General features: G+C 36.4%; 1 protein-coding gene across 1 annotated transcript; it reads left to right on the forward strand.

Annotated features, from left to right (window-relative positions):
• Window positions 1-16,169: 16,169 nt before the first annotated feature.
• Window positions 16,170-20,743, forward strand: LOC106711357 (putative 115 kDa protein in type-1 retrotransposable element R1DM). Its single transcript, XM_045686504.1, has 2 exons — window positions 16,170-17,667; window positions 17,802-20,743. The coding sequence occupies exons 1-2, from the start codon at window positions 16,170-16,172 to the stop codon at window positions 20,741-20,743; spliced, it is 4,440 nt and encodes a 1,479-aa protein (XP_045542460.1).
• Window positions 20,744-24,546: the final 3,803 nt, after the last annotated feature.

Below are 24,546 nucleotides of genomic sequence, written 5' to 3' on the forward strand. Positions count from 1 at the left end.
ATTATATTTCATGCATAGAAAAAGCTTTGATAGTTAATGAAGTTCGATCGAATAATCATTATTTCTCTCTACGGTTTTGTTATTTCTCCCATACTCAATAACTCCTTATCTGTCATTAAAAAGGGATCCAGTTAAAACAAATAATTGGAACCATTTTTTGTTATTTCTATTTGACCATTTCCTTGAATAGTATAGAAAAAATAATTGAATTCGAATTGGCTAAATATCTAAAAAATTATCCTAAAATAAAAATAAACGTGGAATCCATTACTGCACTACTCATGAAATGGGGATAAACAAATTAATTGCTGTTTTAAAAAATCTTTTTTATTCGTATTCCATCTTTTATAACGCTATCAAAATTTATATTCTTCAGACTCGTTACGACAAGATTTTTACTATCTTATTAACCTCTGTTGACATCATAAAAATAACATTAGGTTAATAGGAAGGAGGAACATTAAGACTATCGATAAAGAATTCCTCAGATAAGTATCAAATAATTTCCTTTGATATTTTCTATGTGTTATTAAAATTCAGACTACTAAATATTCTTTTTTAAGAATCGCCATTGTTAATTGAATATATTTTTTTTTATATCATAAGGTTGCAAACGAGCCAGCGATCACCTAAATCTGCCTAAATAGCGAAGCGACCGCTGCCCATAGACATCTACAATTGCAGATGCGTTGCCTATCTTTAATCGACAGAGGAGGGCACAGAGAGAGGATATATCATCTTCCTATTTGTCCCCTCCTCGAGGAAGGAAAGGGAGGGAAGGGAACGTGGACTAAAACTAGACCTCCGGCATCACTCGTCAGACGAAACGCGGAACTACTTCCACTTGATGTCTGTCGTCTGTGTGGTCGTGGTATTTCACCGATTGACCCGACCAATTCGTGCACTCAACAAAAATTGTTGTTACGGGATCTACCACTGTGACAATAATACAAAAGATACTTCTAAGAAAATTATAATACTTATTAAAAAAATAATAAATATGATAATACTATGTGTTGTATTGTAACTCTACGTATTAACATGACGTTGCGTCATTAGTTAACATCTGAATAGTTAATGAATTACATAACTGCCGGCTAACTTGACACTTAGTGCGTTAGACATTAATTTGGGATCATATTACTGAGATATTATTTACTATAGAGATTTATGTAGACTTTATTGTTTTAATCTAGGGAATGATAAAGAAGGTAACGAAAGAAAGAGAGACATATGCAAAGAAATTCGGCCTGTCTTCTAATTTATAATTTTCTTTATATTATAAAGTGGCACAGATCACTGCTCATGGACATCTGCAATTGCAGATGCGTTACCTACCTTTAATCAAAGGAGGAGGGGATGCACAGAAAGAGGATATTTTCCCTCCTTCTCCATATTCACTTCCCCTTCCCATTATTTATTCTGTGTGATCATGGTATTTCAAAGGTCGACCTGGCCCAGCCGTGCACCCAACAAATATAGTTTTTTCGAGATTTTCCACCGTCAAAAGACTTATTACTATCCAATTGTCGAAAAATAACTATTCCATACTTAATTTACAAACAATTGTGGTTCCACAAAGCGAATTTTCTTCCTGCCGAAATTCAAAGAAACAAACAATAAGTGAGCGCACCGCACAAAGTTGTAAGATATTCTCAAATAGAGAAATACAATTCCAGAAGTTTCATGGTTCGTGAAGTTTCACGTGCGCTTTGCATTTTATGAGCTCTGCTTTTGACATACGCTGAATACGAATACGCATAATGAACTATAAAGGAACGTATGCGCTTGTCGAATTGTAAGTTGTGTGATGAAATCAATATAATATTAGCCAATACATTTATTACTTGAGAAATGTAATAACCTAAACCTCAGGAAACGTATTGAAGCGTTTGAGATGTGGGCATATGGGTGAATGTTGGCCATAAGCTGGACTCACAAAGTATCAAACGAAGAGGTTAATCAAAAACGGGAAGTTTTGCAGACCATCAAGATGAGAAAAGTATCTTACCTCGGCCACGTGTTCAGGCACGACAGATACAAACTCCTCCAACTCATCTTGATGGGAAAAGTCCCCGGTAAAAGGAGTGTTGGTAGCAGAAAGAAATCCTGGTTGTGCAACATCCGAGAGTGGACAGGAGTTACGAGTGCCGCCCAACTGCTTCACCTCGCAAGAGACAAAATATGTAGAACTGATCGCCAACCTTCGCTTCGACGAAGAAGAATAAGTTAGGTAGAGATTACAAATTTCAAGACAAAAAAGGTATAGAAACGTTATTTATGATGTTAAAACAACGATCAAATGAAAATCCAATTCAGTTTTCTTGTTAGTATCAAAAAAATAGTTACATTTGCAACAAAAGTCTATACAAAACTTGGCACATGTGAAATGCAATTTAATTAAAATAACTTGTATAAGTTTAACAATAAAGTCGTACTCTTTTATTCTCGAAGCGAGGCTGAAAAGTATCACAGATGCCGAGCCAGGAATTATAATGGCAGAACGATGAATGTAAAATCATTGCACACCTTTACACACGCTTTCATCTGAGTACAGTCAAAAAAAGAAATTTACTTCTTACTTAGAATCTAATATTGTACAACAAACTGAAAACTATAAATAATTTATCAAGTATATTTTCAAATGACTTCTCATTGTATGAAATTACCGTCTTTGAATGTACAGTCAGCTACATAAATATGTATACATTTAGAAAAGTTTAAAATATTTTAAAGGGTTTCTGTTTCAAAAATACGTATGGAAGTTACTGACAATTACATATATTTGTGCATACAAGTTTCTGAACGTCGTAAATGTTTGCATTACGCAGCTGACTGTACAAATGTCAAATTCTAGTATTATCATTGAATTATATGTTGCCATTTAATTAAGCAAGTAACATTATTTTATCATTGAAAATAATAAATATTAAATATCTATTGTTGTGCCAACAATTAATGTCAAATATGTGTCATTAATGAGAATTCCAGCGCAGGAAATAATGAAATACTAACATGTTACATTTCTACGAAAACGAAGGAATTTCTTTCAGGTAAAATATCAATGTAATAAATACTGGTAACATATTTATAGCAAATCTATTTGTTTCATGTACAAAATATCTATATATCTATATATATAAAAGAAAGTCGTGTTAGTTACACTATTTATAACTCAAGAACGGTTGAATCGATTTATCTGAAAATTGGTGGGCAGGTAGCTTAGAACCAGGAAACGGACATAGGATAATTTTTACCCCGTTTTCTATTTTTTATTCCGCACGGACGGAGTCGCGGGTAAAAGCTAGTTTAGTATAAATAAATGTATTCTGATAAAAGTCATGTTTCTTTCTTTTCTTGATATATAAAATTGTCTATTTCAATTTATACCCTTTTAAGTTTTCCTTAGTGAGTTAAAATATATTGTTACTCACGCGTAACAAACAAGTTCACAACATAAAGTTGTTTTGGAAATCTCATAAGTAAGTAAAGTATACAAAAACACGTTGCGTCAGCTTAACTCTACTGCCTAAACTTTTAGGAAGGATCGTAAACAAATCTACTACAAAAACGTTTTTACGATAGTATATTACGGACAACCAGTTATCGTTAATCATCATCATCGTCTCCTTCTTCTTAACCCTTACTATGTAGTGGAATACACCAGGTTATGGTCCTTCAGATTGATATATCATTTATCATTTCGGTTATCACTTCCTTCTTAATCATGTCGTATATGTATAACCAATTATCATAACACTAGTAGTTGCCTGCGTCTCCGTCCGCTCTAAATTAAAAAAACATTTATAAATAGTCTATGGTGCTCTTCCACACTATAATCTACATCCATGCCAAATTTCATCGAGATCCGTAAATTCGTTCTAAACATACCTTAAAAACATTCATCTATCCATCTAAACTTTTGCAACTTAAAAAGAAACAAAACTGAAAACTTAAAAAATCTCAATAAACTACCAAAAATCTACAAAAGATAATCAAGGCCAGTTTTTCTGGGCTTATTCTGAAAATCAGGTCAGACAAGGTCAAAATTTCCTACTCATAAAACTCTTTTTTTTTCGTCCGCAAAAGAGAACTAACTGCAAATGAGTTTCCTGAACCATGAAAGTTACAGGACGTATTCTGGAAACAATGTTGTATTGTGCTTGTTTTTTCAAAGCACCTATTTCTGAGCTTACTTGTTTATTCAACAGAAAAAATAGCGAACTAGTTAAGGAAAGCTACGCCTGCGAAGAACACCTATTGATGTACATTATACAGATTCTCAAGTAATTTAAAAAAAATGAAAAATGAAAACGAATACCTCATTCATATCACGGAAGATAATTTTTGAATTTAGGTTATTCAGTACGGTTAAAACTCAAGTCCAAACTCTGGTGACGGCACCGATTAGCTTCAAACGCGACTAGCTCCAAACGCATCGGGAGTCCTTCTCCAAGGCGAGTGCATATATGGCAGTATTGGCCTCTGTGAGCTAGGACGCGTAACGCATAACTCGAGGAGGCTGCGGGTGCCGGATGGCGGGAAGAGCGCTAGTCGCTGTATGCGCCGGCACATTCGCGGCAACGACTTCAAACTTGTTATTGATGGGATAACTTAATTTATTTACATTAACATTTAACCGGGCGCATAACATACGAGATTCCTGAACAATGATAGGATACTTTCGAATTTTTGATGTTTTATTTGTTTATAAAACAACCGCATCATAGCTTAGTATTCGGTGAGTGGTATTAGTTGTGCTTTACGTAGGTTCAACTTCTAGAAACGGATAGCATTTCGTAATTAAAAAATCTAACCTTCCAATATTCGTACAAGTAATTTAGCTGTGGAAATTTATGGTTATAGCCTTTACCAATGCCATTGATATAACCTGATAATAATTATGATGGCGATATAAAAGAAAAAACCAAAGGTTATGAATCTCATTTCTCTTGTTTTCGCGGTTACAGTTCATAAAATTAATTAGCTCTGTTATCTGTTGCGGGATGTGTAGCGAGTGTGAGTAATGGAATAAATTTGTTTCAATGTTGTTGCAAATAATAATTTAGCTCACATAATTGTGATCATTACATAACTGTGGATTTAGTCGCAATGGATCGTAAATAAACGTTTATTTACGTAAATAACACGAATAATATAAAATAACACATGTGTTCCTAATAGTTGCTACAATTTATTTATTTAAATACAAAATGTTTTTCAGTCTAGATAGTTGCAAGCGATGAATTGTCACAATAATCAGTTTGTGGGCTAATGTTCGTATCAACGACCATGGTAAGAGCAAACCCCAGACTTTATTAACCAGCATTAGGTGGTTTTATTTCAAAAAACTTCGCATTAGAGCATTGGGTGCACCACAACTGCTATTCATGCTGTATTTCTGAATAATCCTCACCCGGAACTGATACTGGTACAGCTACAATAGTACAAGAAATATGATTCATCGAAATATATTCGTTAAATTGTGAAACAACGTTACCCTTAGGAATCGAAGAAACCAATGTATTTGCATAACAAAGAGATATCGTCTTCTTGTGTAATAAAGCTGATTTAATGTTGAATCTCAAAGCATTACAGAAGGTAATTTACGTAATGCGCAGTAAGATGAAACAAGATTTATGTATTTGTTCGGATCAATTTCACTTTCAAAGATTACTCGCTACGTATAGAGAAAGTATTTTCCATCTTGTTAATACTTTTTACCACATTTTCTTACATAGTTTGCATTTTTAGCCGACTTCAAAAAGAAGGAGGTTATCAATTCGACTGATTTTTTTTAAATAACTAGAAGAAAAGTAGATTTTGAATATAGCTTCAAAATTTGTTGCGAAAATTAGGGACATTTTTGCTTTCAGCGCTTACGTAGGCTAAACTATAAGACCTACATAAAAATGATGTATGGCGAATTGTAGCTCTTTAAATGTGCTAAATAAAAGTCCGCGATAGCATACATCTATCTTTTATAGTTTTCACACAATAACCATTTTTTTCTCTAGAAACATTAATTATATAGAATAGATGTAAAGTTTTTTCATTGAAAAATAACCATACATACAAATACATGCATGTAAGAAAGTTTATGATGTCATTATGTATTATAATATAGGTACATATATTTACGTACATGCTCCATGCAAAAATATATGACCTCTTTGATTTTTTCTTAATAATTTACAAAATGTTGAAATTCTCTTGATGTTACCGTGCTGACACGTGTTCACATGTTCTTACCCCAAGTACTTACATAATATAAATATTATTCTGTCTCGAAACACAATATGTAATAAGTTAAATTTGCTTACATCACGTATCCGATGGGTTAACGTGGCTTTGAATAAAAAACAATAATAATTTTTTTCTTACCTTAAAAACTTGTAGTGATTGTTCAGTAAGAATAAAATATTGCACCAAGGAAATGAATCGGATAAAAATATTGAACATAGCATCAGCATGGCAGTCATAAAAGTAAGCTGATTAAGAATTATATTTTAGTGACGAAATTTAATTCATTAATATGAGAAAGAATTTGTCAAGTACGAAAATAGTAATACGAAAGGTCATCTAGAAGATGTTACAACGAGATCTCTAGCACACTGCCTCGAAAGCGTACCAGAACCGAAACGAAACAAAACGCTGACGAATTTGTGGATTGTCTACAAGTGGTTCGTGGCTGACACAAATTGTACTGCACCTACACTAAGTGAAAAGGCCTTAGTTTAACGAAATTCTTTAAAAGAAGTAAAATGTCAATGTTTCCCCTAATTCAGTGCATTGTATGACATAAATCTGAAATGGATTAGGTTTGTTCCAGTAAATCTGTGTTCCGCTTTAACTTCGCATTGGTACTTGTGTGCTACTGGTGTTACAGTTTGGCGTCAGGCTGCGGCGGGCACTTGTTTTTAATTAAAGCTCGTCACAGCCAGCGGAGCAACGCTCAGCCGCACGCCGCTCGTTTTGTTCGTGTGACGAACCTTTGAGCCACAAAAACTACTTCTATTCACCCATCCTGTTAGCCTTTGTTAAATGGTTTTAGCTCTAAACGCTATAAACAAGAACTATGTTCACATTTTACGTTGTGTGTGTTTTTTTTCAATAGCAGACTTTAGGGATTAAGGATACTGTTCAACGTTTACTGAATTATAACTTTAACCTCTTATTAACAGTTAGTTAATTGCGTCCCGCGAGTATAATTTGGATATTCAAACTGAAATTGTGAGAGAGTTGACATTTTGTTCAAAAAGATTATACTTTTTACATTTGCTGAGAACAAAAAAAAACATGGGAGAAAACAAACTGCAGAAAATCAGCAAAATAATGTTCCCGATATTGTTTTTGGTTCGCGTCCTTTCAGCGTGGACTAACGATCAGTGACGTTAAAATAAAATCTAATTAGACTAGTTTTTTATTTTGTTTTAAGGTGGCAAAAGAGCATGCAGTCAAAACTGCGTACCTCATGGACACCCGTTAATAATGAAAGGTTTTACCTTTGTTCACTTCTCGTAGTGATGTCTCCGGCACGGACGTGAAAGGCTTTTGTGTTCAACTGGACTCTTAATTAGACGTCAAACACCATCGCATCGCAAATAAAAAGGTTGGATTTAGTTTTGTAATTCTATTTAACTTTAAATTTACTTACAAAGGATATATTTCTACTTTGTTATATAAAAAAGAAAAAATAACAAAAAGAAATAAAATATGCCTCCTTGTTAGTTTTCTAAGAATTTTACGGATCTTACAAATGTCATATTTAATTTAATAATAAGGAAAATTATACGTTTGTATGTTTTGCTTCTATAGATCTGTATGCAAACCACAATATAGCAAGATGAAAGGCGACAATGAAGTGGTAAGCCATAAATTGCAGATATGCGACAGTGCGGGTCAATCAATACAACGTTACTGCATCGAAATTTGCCAACTCAATACTACTCACCACATAATTTGAATGCTTGCTACTTGTGATACGTATTGATCCTGATACAGATAAGAAATTAATAGAACATGGCGCAAATATATTGAAAACGCTGATGGTATTTTTTATGGCAGAAGGATGCACAATAACATTACCGGTTTTTATGTAAATTATTATTTACTAGACTTGCACAAAAAGTCATTATTTAGGTGCAGCAAGGAGTATAATCTTACTAATATTATAAATGCGAATGTTTAGTTTAGATGGATGTTTGTTTGAAGGTATCTCCGGAACGGCTCAACAGATCTTGATGAAATTTGGCACATATGTAGAACATAGTCTGGAAGAACACATAGGCTAATTATTTCCTTATATATTTTTTATTTCCGCGTGGACAAAGTCCCTGGCGACAACTATCAGAGAATATAACCTAAATTACACAACCGTTGTTTTTTATTCAAAAAAAGGAGGCAAGAAACACTTAAAAGAGAACGGAATAGGAATGGAAAACAGAAATATGGTTAACCCTATTACTTATAGCCGAAAGCATATTCCAATCTTTATATTAAATTGAACATGTAGGATTCCGGGGATACAAAATACTTAGTTAATATAATATAAAGAGGGCGTACTCCCGCAGCGAGGGACATTAATCGCATCGCGCAGTTCACCCGAGGGCCAACGCTTCAAGTAAATACTTATTCTGTACTTAACCGGTTACAGATAAGCATAAACTTCTGTAGTTTTAATGAAATTTACATTTCCTTCCCAGTTTATGTATTTACTTCGTAAATGTTAATTTTATTTTAGTAAATGGCATTTATTGTTTTTACTTCTAGTCACAGTATGTACTACTCACTCCCTTCTAAGGCACATTCATTTTCACTCAGCCATATTAACCAGAGAGTCTAGTGAAGGCGATCACATTACCGATGTCCAACAAACTATTAAACTTCACAATATCATTACCAGTACCACTCAAGTTTTACAAGTTCGTATCGATACTGTAGAGTTCTAAACTTACACTATCCTACGTGCTTCTGCCGTCATGGCCACTGGTTGTTGTTAAACGTGTAAACAAAAAATTAAATTGTATTCGTAAGTGTTTAACAAAAGAAGAAAATTTAAGAAAGCAAATTAAAAAATATATATTAAAAAAGTAATAATAAAAAAACACAGCTGTAATTCAGCATAACGAATACGTACAAATAGTCTGTAGATGTAATTTAATGTAATAAAAAAAAAATTACACTTTACACAATTAGATCATCTTCGCACTTACATAGAGTGGTTTATTTCCATATTTTATTACTTGTATACTGTGGTTTCACATTGCTGTAAACACGATGTCGTCCTATTCGTTCTTATTGAAAGAACAGAGACATAATGTTCTAATACATGTATTACGGCAGTAGATTTTCACTGTTGTATTAATAAAGTTAATAAAGTTGACGTTCAATAAATTTTTTAACATTCTATCTTCGTTATTCACAAAAAGCGATGATAACAATTGAAATGTAAATAAAAAACACAAAATCCTCATCGTCCAAATCCTGGCACGTCCTGAAGCTTATTTTGCGGGATCGTTTCCGGCATTAGAAAGGATTGCGAATAACCCTTTCTCGTTATTCGACTCTGAAACGCTGATATTGAAATATGAAAAGCCCATTCTTTACTGTGAAAACAATCAAATAGAAATGTTTATTAATATTTTTGCCAGTTCTAAAAAAAACAGTGATATAGCTTTCACAAGTTTACTTTGTTCGGATCCTAATTAAATCTTCCTAATAATAAATAACAGACAACGAAATAACAATATCGTGTTTGTTTCTATTTAAAGTAAATTCAATTGCAAACTTTATTTGTTTTAACTCTTTATTACTTGAAATATTATATACAATTATACAATGATTTTACAACGTGAGTAAGTTCTACGTTATCGTTATAAGCGATTTTTTACAGCCAACCCAATGGGACAGGAGAGACTAATACAAACAGAAGAGGTACATCTTACTAATATTATAAATGCGAATGTTTAGATGGATGGTTGGATGTTTGTTAGAAGGTATCTCCGGAACGGCTCAACGGATCTTTATGAAATTAGCACACACACACACACACACACGCACTTGTTACGTTTTTTTTTAATTCCGCGAGGACAGACAGCAAGTAATATACAAATAGTGAGGACAGTCAAAAACGAATAAATAAAAAGCAAGAAATATACACAAAAAACTATGTACGCTACTATATACTTAATGTTAACTTAATTTATTTTTTGTATAAGCGTTATGTAGTCAAATATATATGAGGATCTATGTCAAATTTTATTTTTATTACAAAAAGATCGAATTTTAAATTATTTGATATAATTATTATTACATGCTGTTCGTCTTTTGTTCTGCGTTAGATTATTTTACGATAGTTTTAAAGAAGCTGCCGCTAGGGGGCATTAGCGTTTCGTAACTACTGACTATATCACATTGGAACCATAAAAGCGACTGAAATGAGAAAACTTGACGCACAAATCGACTATAAAGCGGGCTCATTTTTAAACCACAAACTTGCCAATAGTATTATTCTACATAGAAAACCAACTACACAGTTTTTATAGACAAAAATATTAAATTTAAATAAAGGAGTGTCTGAGTATGTAATACTAGCTGTTGCCCGCAACTCCGTCCGCGCGGGATTAAAAAAAGTTAAAAAGTAGCTTATGCGTTCTTCCTATGCCAAATTTCATCATGATTCATTGAGCCATTCCGGAGATACCTTCTAACAAACAAACGTCCAAGTACGACGTGGGGACCTTCAAGAGTAGAGTGAATATGCATTTACAAAGCTAGCGCGTACCATCTTTAGACCACATCATCACTTCATGGGTGGGATCGTGGTCAAGCACTAGATTTTTTAATATAAAAAAAAACTCATCCATTCACCTATTTAAACTATCGCATTTATAATATTTGTAGGATTTTGACAAAAAAAAAATGTATTTCTTTATTTTTGAATATGATCAAGCAATTTTATCATCTATTGTTATTTTTTGTATTGGTAACAAGTATCTTTTCAAGTGTACATATTTGAGTATCGTATCGTAGATAATGCAGCTTGAAAATTTAAAATAAACAAAAGAAAATCACAGTAAACTATAAATAATTGGGTACCATTTACATCTCAACTGCATTCAAACGGATGTTCTAAGCGAATTAGCAATTCTACGTAACAAATCACCTCCGGTCTCTCAGTCCCGGACTGAACTAACTTTGCTTTGGTGCGATTACAATGAATCATTTCTATTCTATTTATGATGCAGCATGCATATTATAAACGCAATGGACGCAAATCTCCGAAACTCTAGTACTTATAGTGGTATAACCAAAATGATTTATATTACATTCCAGTGGAAAAAATACACACTATAAATTTTGTAACACTTTTCATACAATCTTAATCTTAATATATATAAATCTCGTGTCACAATGTTTGTCCTCAATGGACTCTTAAACCACTTAACCGATTATAATAAAATTCGCACACCATGTGCAGTTCGATCCAACTTGAGAGATAGGATAGTTTAAATCTCAAATTATAGTCGCAAATTTAATTTTTTGCAAATTTATTTTTTAACTGCGCGCGGACGGCGTCGCGGGCGACAGCTAGTAACCTTATATTTTTATGGAAATGACACAGGAACGCCCCAAAGCTGTGTCGGATATTACTCGACAAAGCTTTGAAATTTCCTTCAGATATTTTGTATTAAAGGTTCATGTAAATTGAAATTATTAACAGAAAAATATTGTTTTATTAAACAAGAATGTTTTTTTTTTGTTACCTTCTTCGTAAATAGTAGGTAGCGGATGGCTAAATACTTGCCTTGAATATAATAAGCGTTTAAAATGTCACAGCAAACTCAACTTTTAACCAGAAATGTTTTAAAGTTGTCGTTTATTATTTTTGATTCCTATTTCACTTATGTATTCAAGACAATGCATACATGAAATCAGACAGTCATGTTTGTATTAACTTGAAATAGTCTGTCAAACAACTATAATAATCTTATTTTCGTCTCTGTTTTTTTCAAAGGAAATGAGAGGGACGTCAATAAGTTTTTGTATATGTATGCGTATATATGTGTGTACAATTAATCTTAATATGTCTAAACGTACCGATTTTATAAGGTTGTAAACGAGCAAACTGAAAACTGAATTCGTCGAAATGGCGAAGAGACCGCTGCCCATAGATAACCGCAATTGTAGATGTGTTGTCTTTTTAATCGACGAATGATGAGACGAACAGATCGAGAATATTTCATATGCGACTTCTCCTCAATTAAATACACTTCCTCTCCACGTCTTTTCCTCGTAGTAAAAGGGTGGCAAGACACAGAGGATGAAAATTAGGCCTCTGGAACGCACACTCATCAGTCGAAACGCTTAATTACTTCCACTTACCAGCTGTCTGCTGTGTCATTGTAATATTACAGCCGGCCTTTTTGTGCAATAGACGGTGCTGGCGTCTATAACTATCTTGGTTGTTTGATCTCAGCGTAATTTTATATAAATAAATTTGGTGTTCCGGCTACTCCGTTCGCTCAGAATAAAAAAAAACACACAATAAGTAGCCCATGTGTTCTTCTAGACTACGATCTGCATCTATGCCAAATTTCATCGAGATCCTTTCAAACAAACATCCATCCATTCCTCCATCCATCCAAATATTCGCATTTATAATAATAGTAAGGTTTAAGGTACATTGCAGAAAACAGATGTGATAATAATATATAACAAAACACAAACGCAAATCGCACGTCGCCATTTGCAAAACCTTGAACAAGTTTCGACATCACCGAGTGTAAATATCCTTTAGTCAAACTACCCCTATAATAAACTAGCTAAACTAGGTTCTCAGCTGCTAAATTCCCCCAGAGAGAACCTTCAAAATATTATTTTTTGTAAGCTTATTTCTAAATAATGTAAAGGTGTACTACACATAATTCACAAAAGACAAGAACTCAATATAATCTACAGTTTTTAATAATTTTAGCTTCTAAGTCTGTGTTACTTAGATAAAGTGGCTTTTTTTTGTGACTGAGTAGTCACTGTTTGCCTTGAGGAGGCATTTACAATTTCACCGGGCTTGAGGTGGCCGGGCGCAGATGGCGCTTAGCCTAAACCTCGTTTAAGAGTAACTAGTCTCGAGGGCTCCCTCAGGAGCCTCGGCTCGGGCTGTTACTTCATTATTATTACCGGATTGGGAGGTCACCGAGCTCTTAGATCGCTTCGGTGGACGCTCCATGGAGTTACTGGGCTCAAGGGCCCTGAGAGGGGACCTAGGCTTGGGCTGTCACTTATTACGCGTTAAGCATTCCGATTCAAGGGTGATGTATGAAGTGGCACTCTTATCGCGGTTAGTTATGTTAGACAACATGGAAAAGGTACTTGGGTATAGAATACTACATTCCAGACAAAATATCTACAGCACAACAAACACTTTGTGGTTTATTTGTCAGTTTTACTAATATCAAGCCGACCAAGTTTGTTTAAGCATGTCACACTATGCATGGCTAAAAGATAGAAAAATATTGAATCCAATGAAACTATAGAAGCTATTTTGTTCATTCGTGAAATGAGAATGTATGGCTAATTCAGTTGTAGTGAGATATAAAGCCAGTTTCAAGCCGAAGATGCTTTGCACTCCACCGCAACACAGACTAATGCGTCTGTATTTATCTCGGACAGTTCAGTTCCAATCTGCACAGAGTACATCCAACTGGGAAATATATGGGAACGCTCCGTTTGAACTGTATCTTGGTAGAGTCATGACGAATGTATGAGTATACGTTTCTAATATTAAAAGATAAGTTTTTATTTCTAACCTTAATATTACCAAAAAAGTAAAAAACTCAGTATCCGTTTCTCAGATACATGAAATGTGTCTTGTTAGTTAATTTAAATAACTTTCTCAAGTACTATTTCTAGTTAATCTTAGGTGAAGATTATTTTAGAAGTTAGTTTATTTATCCAAAATCGTGATAAATTGGGCTTAGCACGAATATTTGTGACAGTCGCCATCGTATCGTTATCGACAACATTTGTATTTAAATTTGTACAGCGCCTCTATCGGGCGTAAATTACACCAAAAATCTCATATCAATGATATCAAAATTAACATGAGATTGATGATGACGAAGGCGATTATTACAAATACGTGCTCGTACCACAGTTACTTTCTGCTATGTTAACTTTTTCAAAGAAGAATAATAATATAAGTAATATCGAGTAATATTTAACTTTATTGACGCGGTTATGATAAAATTAGTGAACCCTTTGAAGCATTGAGCTAACACCGAGAGCCTAAAGTAATTTCCAACTGTACCTAATTGCAATTTGTAGTCTGCTGCGAGCTGTGAGTAAGGGCTCTGCGTAATTGACAGTAATTCATACAAATATCAGAGTCGGCGTTGTATGAAATTGTAAACCTAAGACGTGGCGACGGATTCACAATATGTTGAAAATAAATTTTACTAACTTTGTATTCCTTTACAACAACACCATTGTTATCAAAAACATTTTAAAATATTTTATGTTAGCTGTAGGTTGTCTAACAATTTAAAAAAAATAGTTTAATGTTTAGACTTGTAGATTGACAGGCTTTTTCGTTCATTTCTATGAAGATGCTACAGGCGAGGCTGCAAGTGAAAAGTTGTGTGGCAAGCATCTAATTCAAAATAATAATTAAAATGCAGGATAAAGGCAAGCGAGGAGCACAGGGGTACGAGAGAAGAATGAGAGCCTTTTCATTTTCAGATGCTGCAATCTCACGCAGCTTTGCTTTACCTCACGCTGTGCATCTTTGCACTCCATTAATAGAACCTTATACCACTAGGTGCACATTCTTGTTGTTTATTACAATTATATCTTTTGTCTAACATTAACAAAATGTCTATTTACAAACAAATAATAGAAACTTTTTCGTTCAATTGTCAAAACTCGTTTAGTTAGGTATTGACAAAACATGGCTTTGTTTGAAATAAAGCGCCTGTGTTGCATAGATAGCGAATTTTGTGTACGTAAAATATTTATAGGTTCCAATCCACGTGGGAAATTGACGTCATTTCTATGATATTTGTATGCACATGCAGATTTGGCAGTGAGAATATTAAGTTGTGTTTCTATTTATTTGTTCGAGTTTTTAATTTCAAACTAGTGTCATGAACTATAGGCATATAAACATATTTGTTAGCAGTGGAAACCCACTATATTCACCGATCCTGCGAAACCAACAGATCCCACGCAACTCACGAAAAGATACTTACGAGTAAGAGTAAAAAAAAAAACAGATGTGTGTGTGTCACCAATTATTGTTCCAAGTATGTCTAATAACATATTTAAAATAATATTTGTAAAGATGAAATAAAGATTAATGATAGAATTTGAAGAACGTTTAATTAAAGTCTACCTGTACCTGAAATGGTTACACCTGTTTTATTACTCACGTTGCGAACTCAGCACTTAATTAATTTTGTCTCGCTCGGGGACTTTGCCTATTAATTTTAGTAAACCAATAACCTATTATTTAAGTTTAGAATATGATCCATCGCTGTGTCTTTTTCTGATTTTTTTTATGTTATCTTTTAGATGTACAAATCAGATGATCGATATTCCTTGAAGGATTGCTAAAGCAAAATTGTAGTGGGACTAAAAATATTAGAAAAAACTAACGACAGATGGCGCTATAAAATTTTTGAATCGCATGCACGTAATATATTACGCAGAAAATTTTAATGCAGAAACTTGTTCTAGATAAACAAAAATTGTGAATAATAGAAATGTCTAGAAAGTAAGATAATAATAAAACAAATAAAAACATACATACATACACACACACAAACGCGCGCGCGCACACTCACGCACGCACGCACGGGGAGTAAGGGGTGGGGGGAGTAAGGGGTGGGTTCTAACATCACTACCCACTCAAGCCAACCTCACCTGCACGTGCCAGCGATATAGTAAATAAACTCCAACCAAAGAGGTAGATTCAAGGTAAACTACCCAACCGAATACCTGGCAACGGTAGCACGTCTTCTAGCTACCGTGGTACTCCCTGCTAGATAACCGACGAGGCAATGGCGACCGACGCATGGCGGAGATTCCATGCCGAATGAGAGGCTACAGCAAGCCGTGGGATAATTCAATCTCAAAAAGGTCTGGAATGGAGGTGAAACAGCACGAAAATGGAAGCAAGATTTAAAAACAAACTACCCCAGGAGGGTACCGTAGAACGCGGAGAATCCCTCCACGGGACGGGAGGATGTGGGAACACTTCACTACCTCTCAGCCCGTGCTGCCCCACGTATTCTGGGGGGGGCAAAATTTTGCAACCCGTTTCAAGCGAGAAGAAACAAGAAGGAAGAACAGAAGAAAGAAGACCAGAAGAAAGAAAACAAGAAGAAAAATCTGAGGAGATTACTAACCCATTTGTGAAGAAGGGGCTAAAAAGGACCCCGCCCACAAAGAAAAAGGAACACCAAGTAGCCGACCAACTAAAAAGGACTCTAGGTAAGTCACAAACAAAGATAATCAGCCTTGGTGAAGAAGAATACGTCTCCAGGAAGAAACTCTTAGAGAAACTCGGTAAACAAATCGAAGACCTGCTTGATTTCGTAACACCGAGACACAATGTCCACGGGGATATAAAAAGAAAGGTAAACGACCTTAGTACTACGTACAATAGGTTACACAACCTTAAAGAAGGAGAAGAGCAATCGCGTAATTTGACCTCAACAATGACCCAGACTTCTCCCAAAGCGCAACCACAAGCATGGAAGGAAAATATTACACGGTCAGACGGCACTCCAGTGCACAGAAAGAGAAAGGACTTAACACCGGAGCCAGTAGTAAGTTCACCCCGTAGGGTAAAGCGGAAAATCATGAATGATCCAATAAAGCAAGACACACCAAAGCCACTACCAAACAAAAAAGTAAGTAGTAACATGGTAGTGCAGGATAAACAACGAGACGATGCAAGCGACCCCAATGAGAAATGGGAAAAGGTCACGAGAAGGAAAAAGCAGCCCCGTAACCCCAAGCTCCCAGAAGCCTTTGTGATACAAAAGAAGGGCACGCTGACGTACGCTGAAATACTGAGTAGAATAAAAAAGGATGAAACCCTCAAAGGTGTAGGAGACCATGTCGCAAAAATCCGCAGGACTGCCGGCGGAGACATGATTTTTGTAATTAACAAACATGGTACGGGAAAAACCGAACAGTACTGCAACGCCATAAAAACGGTGCTGGGTGAAGAAGCTCTGGTCAAAAGTAGAATCCCAGAGAAAACTATCATCGTGAAGGACCTTGACGAAATCACCACAAGGGAAGAAATTAGGGATGCCTTACAAAGCGTACTGGGAAAAGGCGAAATTGTAGACATAAATGCCATTAAATCCGTCAAGAAAACGTATGGTGGCATGCAAACAGCTTTGGTAGTATTACCAATGGAGCTGGCCAACAAAATTCTCGAAGCAGGGAAGGTTCGCGTTGGATGGGTAATATGCCGTATTCGTGAAGTAGCTAAACCACTTAAATGTTATAAGTGTTGGAACTACGGCCATTTGGCCAAAATGTGTAGGAGTCCCGTCAACAGGTCCTCCTGCTGCGTCAAGTGCGGTGGTGAGGGTCACAAAATCGACAAGTGCACACGAGAGGCCTATTGCGTACTCTGCAGCGACAAAGGTAAGGGAGAGGCAAACAAACACATTGCCGGCAGCCGCGAATGCGCTGCATACAAGAAAGCACTTCAGGAGATCATTAAGAAGCAAAGATTAAGATCGTCCAAGTAAATCTAAATCATTGCAAGATTGCCCAAGACCTACTCACGCAAATAGTACGTGAGGAAGGCATTGACCTGGCAATAATATCGGAACCCTACCGCAGCATTGAACAACCCGGTTGGATATCAGACACTGCAAATAAAGCCGCTATTTGGTCCTGCGGCATGTACCCGACGCAAAAAATCCTGAAGGTCCAAGAAGAAGGAGTCATCGGTGCCAAAGTGAATGGCATACACTTCTATAGCTGCTACGCCCCACCAAGCTGGAGCCAGGACAAATTCGAGAACATGCTAGCAAACCTCACTAATGCCTCTAGAAATATGAACCCACGGGTCATTGCAGGGGATTTTAACGCTTGGGCAACCGAGTGGGGGAGTAGCAGAACGGATAAGAGAGGCCAAACGCTCCTAGAGACCGCAGCTGGATGGGACCTGACACTATTGAACGACGGTAAGTCACCCACTTTTATCAAAGGTGAAGCAAGGTCCTTTATTGACCTGACCTTCGCAAGCAGCAGCATAGCAAAGCGGGACACAAAATGGCAGGTAACGGATATCTACACACACAGCGACCATTGTGCAATTACGTGGAGTATCCCCGATCACAACAATGTCCGCCGACGGAAGCTTGCGGCTCCCCTCGTAGGTTGGAAAACGAATACCTTCGACGCGGACACATTTCACGCCGCATTAGAGTGGAACAGTAAGATTGAAGGTAACACCGCAGAGGAGATGGCAGAGAACATCATGACAAAGCTGGCTAGGGCGTGTGATTGTGCAATGGTAAGAACCGGTCACAGAAAAAACAAAAGAGATCCGGTCCACTGGTGGAGCGATAATATCAGAGAAATCAGAGAACAATGCATGAAGGCCCGAAGGTTAGCACAACGGGCAAGAAAGAAAAATTCATTTCCCGCGTTGCAGGCTACCTACAAAGACCTTCGAACTAAATTGAAAAAGGCGATTAAAAAACGAAAAGGAGAAACTTGGGCTGAACTACTGGAAGAAGTCAACAATGACCCCTGGGGTAGACCGTACATGGTTGTCATGAAGAAACTAAGGACTACACAACAACCCCGTGAAACAAAACTACTAAGAAGCATTGTCACCACATTATTCCCACAACAAGAAGAGCTGGACTACGAAATACCCGCAAACGCCGCCGAAGTCCCTGCGATCACGAACGAGGAATTCGTAGGCGCATACAACGCAATAAAGAATAAGAAGGCACCGGGTATGGATCGCATCCCTAACGTAGCTCTGAAGGCGGCAATGAAGGGAGAGCAAAATGGGTTTCAGGAGGTATTTAACAAGTGCCTCCAGGAAGGTACTTTCCCCAAAATCTGGAAGAGACAGCGATTAGTACTTTTACCCAAGGGCAATAATAACCCGGAAGACCCAAAGTCTTATCGCCCCCTATGCATGCTGGACACAGCGGGGAAAGTTCTGGAGAGAATAATCCACAATAGAATGGAAGCCGCAATCGGAAACGCCATCCACAACAACCAGTACGGTTTTAGAAAAGCCCGCTCTACCCTGGATGCGATAGAACGAGTAGTAAACATCGCCAAAAACGCCACCAGGGGCCATCGCTGGAAAGGTGGGGGCAAAAAGTACTGCCTGTTGGTAGCTCTCGACATCCAAAATGCCTTCAACTCGGCAAGATGGGACATCATCTGCAAGGCTATGGATAGATTGGAAGTACCGATGTACCTCAGGAAGATAATACGTAGCTACCTTAGTAACAGGGTCCTTCACTACGACACGGATGATGGACCGGAAAAGTACAAAATTACGGCTGGTGTACCACAGGGCTCCGTGCTCGGACCGCTTTTGTGGAACATTATGTATGACGGACTGCTGAATCTCACACTACCTGCTGGAGCTGAACTCACTGCCTTCGCAGACGACGCGATGATCTCAATAGTCGCGAAGCACACAGAAGAGATACGCAGAATATTCGAAGAAACGTACCGCCGCATACAAACGTGGATGACATCGACCGGGCTGAAGCTAGCAGAGCACAAGACAGAGGCAATGCTGGTCACGAGTCGGAAGAACGTAGAAAGGATCACGCTAGCCGTGGGATCAAGTTGCATCACATCTAAAACACAAATTAGGTATCTTGGAGTGTACCTAGATTTCAGGCTAAACTTTAACCACCACGTGGAGCAAGCAGCCGTGAAGACATCGAAGGTTACCATGGCACTCGCCAGGCTCATGCCTAACGTGGGTGGCCCACGGCAAAAGAAGAGGAACCTGTTGATGTCGGTAAGTAATTCCGTTTTGTTGTATGGGGCTCCCATTTGGGCGGACGCTCTAAGTAACAAAATAAATAGGAAAAAGATGGAGTCAGTGTATCGGGTAAGTTTGATCAGAATCATCAGCGCGTTTCGCACTGTATCGTTAGATGCAGCCTGTGTAATCGCCGGCGCTATACCCGTGCATCTACTTGCAGAAGAGAGAAAACTGTTGTTTGACAGAAGAAGTGATCCGAGCGCAACGCGGAAAAAATCGCGATGTCTAGTCAGAAGACAGATCATCACCAAATGGCAGCAGGAGTGGGATCACTCAATAAAGGGCCGCTGGACTCACAAACTAATTGGACAAGTCGAAAAATGGATAAACCGCAGGCATGGGGAAACGAACTTCTACCTCACCCAAATGCTGACGGGCCATGGATGTTACCGTGCGTACCTACACCGTTTTGGGCACGAAATTCTCCCGGATTGTCCACACGGGTGCGGCGAACCAGAGGATGCAGAGCACGTGTTCTTTGTCTGCCCGGCATACTCCAAGGAGCGCGAAGAACTCGAGAACAGTATCGGACCTACTACGGTCGCAAATTTGGTGGATAACATGCTTGCAACAGAAGAAGCATGGAATAAAGTTAGCGAATACGCCGCCTCAGTACTAAAGAAGGTACGGCGGGCTGAGCAAATACGGCGAAAAGCCAACGCAATGGACTCAAGGAGCTAAAAAGCGCAGATTGCTAGAAGGGAAAGCATGATTGCTGAGACCACCCCTCCGAAGTAATACCGGAAGGTAGTCCCGGAGGGGTACCAAAAAGTCCATAGAGAGGGTTGTTTTAGTCGGTAACGGGACTCATGTTAGGTTAGGTGAACACTAATGAGCCTGAGCCCGACACACCAGGCATGTAGCTCCCATGTCTGACGGTGCCCCAAGGCATTTTTTCCCTCTATAAAAAAAAAAAAAAAAAAAAAAAAAAAAAAAAAAAAACACTCACGCACGCACACGCGAACACGCACACACTGCCTGAAGTACCTTTCTAAGAACTTAAATGAGAGAAGGCACCTCTACCACAGATCCTCACCTATCACAGGGGACAGAGTCCAAAAAAATTGTTAAATTTATGAAAGATTTTTTTTTTTATTTCAAAGTGAGATTTTTGGTAAAAGTCACTATTACGTAAGAAACTTGTCTAATTTAAATTGACTGTAATTTCTAAGCCAAAACCTCGACCTACTTTTTTCTAAAAATTGCCAAAGTATTTTATGAAACCGTGATAATTTATCTTTGACATAATTTAAGATGAGTCATTGATTTTGTAGAAGAACAATTTGAGAAGTAGTTAAGGTAAAATAAAACTTTCAAATATTAAAAGTAACTTAGTGTTCATCAAAATATTTTATATACTAATAATCGTATTATAAAGAGGAATGATTTGATTGTTTGTTTGTTTGAATTAAATATGCTCCGAAACTATTGAACCGATTTGAAAAATACTTTCACTCTATATATTTTTTAATTTCGTTAAGATTTTTCTTTTAATTCCCCACGGACGAAGTAGCGCGTAACTGCTAGTATTAAATAAATCAAAATAAAAATATTGAACTTGAATATTGTCCTGCTTTTATGGTAAAAAAAACTAAGTTTTATTACTGTACAATTTATTACCAATGTTGAATTTAAAATAAATTAAGTTAATTTCCACGAAAAGATAGACATTTGAAAAACTCTAATGTAGAATAGGATTAAAGGTGTACCTAATATTTATTATCCTTTCAATAGCTACGTATGTATATTCAAAACTTTGATACTTAGTAGATAACGACAAGCGATCCATTACGCGTTATAAATGAACCGAGCATTTTGCAGACCTTATCGGGCGCTGCAGCCAGGAAGATTAATTAATGCTTCTTAATGTGGTGGTTTTTCCTTACATTTCGATATTGACTTTGTAGCTCTGTTACAATCATTTAATAGTATAGAAAAAATGTTTTTTTTTTTAATTTTCCCACTATAACATATAAGAATGTACATTATTTTATTGTAGGAGAGAAACGATTGTAATGCAATGCTTCTAAAAGCAATTATAAAGTTTTAAATTATAACAGAATAATGGTTTGACATCAGATTAGTGAATAGGCTAAACCAACCACGTCAACCACGCTGGCCCAGTGTGCGGATTGACTTCAAGAATATTTTTGGACATATGTGCAGATTGCACGTTGCATCGCATAAATGTACATATATAAATCGAATAATACAAAGTAATCGACTAATTACAAGTAAGTGTGAGCCCTTGAACAACAGACACTCTAAAATTAATATTATATACTATAATAAATAAATAATTAAAAATTAATTAAAATCGAAAATATGTGCTACAAAAAATTTACTTTCATAATTTATACAATATACGAGACTTAAATATACAGGTAGAACTGAAACTCCGAATGGTGTGGAGGTTCGCGATTCCCGATGCTAATTAAAATTTATGATTCAGCAAAAAATGGGAAAATTTTCACTGAATACGAAATATTGAGCGCAATGTCCTGAGGGATTGGCGTTTGACTTAAATTATTCACTTTACTTATGCGGATTTTTAAGACCGAATGTAAATTAAAAAAATAAATGTTATAAGAAAAGTTTATAATTTTAATACGAAGATAAATACATACATTTTATTTAATTAAGCTATGTTACTAAACTCTAGTGTAAAATTATTGAGCGAAAAAAAAAAAACACCCTTTAACCCATCTGCCAATGTCATTATATCAGATTTTTCTTAAAACTACTTGCATTGCAATATATCTCCTTATTAATTATGTTCGTATTAGAATTTACAGTTACAAAACAAATTTTGCAACTAATCTAACAAACCTTTGTGACGTAATGGAAGTGAACAAACAAGTGAACTTCAAACAGTCGGTCCAGAAGTACTCTCCGATGTAAACGTGTTAAATTTTTATCAAAAATATTGTTGACTGTTTCGCTTTCCATTAAAATTGTACAAAATTTCTCGATTTGTTTCAAAACACACATGGATTACATACATGTGAAAATGTAACACAAAACGGAACTTAAGACTCTATGCTCATATCGATCTAGCTCACAGATATATTTATCTACCTATCTATATATATAAAAGAAAGTTGTGTTAGTTACACCATTTATAACTCAAGAACGGCTGAATCGATTTGACTGAAAATTGGTGAGCAGGTAGCTTAGAACCAGGAATAGGACATAGGATAATTTTTACCCCGTTTCCTTTTTTTTTTTATTCCGCGCGGACGGAGTCGCGGGTAAAAGCTAGTATAATATATATAAAAGAAAGTCGTGTTAGTTACACTATTTATAACTCAAGAACGGCTGAATCGAATTGACTGAAAATTGGTGGGCAGGTAGCTTAGAACCAGGAAACGGACATAGGATAATTTTTACCCCGTTTTCTGTTTTTTTTATTCCGCGCGGACGGAGTCACGGGTAAAAGCTTGTTTAATATATAAGAAATCGTATTAAATAACATCGAGAACATTTAACTTCTCTGAGTGCGGCAGTTAATAAAAGTTAATTTCAGAATATGAATCAAATCACATTTTACTTTTCAAAATCTTAGGCTATAGAAGACTACAATGTTTCAAAAATAAATTACAAACTTGTGTTACATTTATTTGGATTTGGCAAATGTTCCACATTTTACGAAACCTTTCAAACATCCAATTTGTACCTGTTGAGTGAAATAACAGCACACGTCATAACGGGACCCGTGTCAACGTTGGGAGATTACGAGACATTTTTTGATCTTTCGACATCTTTTATGTTAAGAACGTTTCCGAACAGCTTCGAATAAAATGTTTCAAGAAATAATAATTACATCCGATACTTTATTACTGCGGTTTAAATTAGTCTTGTATTGTGGTTGGGGATTTCGAGAACTCAAAGTATCTTTGTGTACCACAAATGGTAGTCCTTTATGCAGAGCGTGCATGGAGGAAGAAGAAACGGCATTGCACGTTATACTCGTACAACACTGCCCGGCAGTGTCCGACTACAGGGTCAGATACCTCGGTCCGCCGAGGTCGCCGCCAGAGATCACCAGCAACATTAAGGGACTGCTGGGGTTCTTTGGCGAGCTGGGCTGGCTGGAGTAACCCACAGCCTGCCTTCACGCAAAATACGCGCTTGTCATGGAGTTGCGGAAAACTGAGCCCCTACTACTAACTAACTACAAGTAACCACAAATGGTATTAAATAAAATATTTGCATTTAAATGTGTTGTTTAAGTATTCCTTTTTACATTTACGTAGATTTGTAAAGTGACGTTGAGTAATTAAGCATTGTTTGTCCTTTACACAAAACAAATAATTTAACGTCAGTAGCAGGGTGTAAAGTCATTAATCTGCGTCACTCCGCCGCTGCATAAACGCTTATTAGTCACAAATTTGAAGGTTTCACGCAATGAACGGACTAAATCGAAACGTTCAAATTTTATTTTTCGTATTATACCATCAGGAATTTATATATCAATTTTGGTC

Source organism: Papilio machaon, chromosome 3 (assembly GCF_912999745.1).
Source record: "Papilio machaon chromosome 3, ilPapMach1.1, whole genome shotgun sequence".
NCBI classification, from domain to species: Eukaryota; Metazoa; Arthropoda; class Insecta; order Lepidoptera; family Papilionidae; genus Papilio; species Papilio machaon.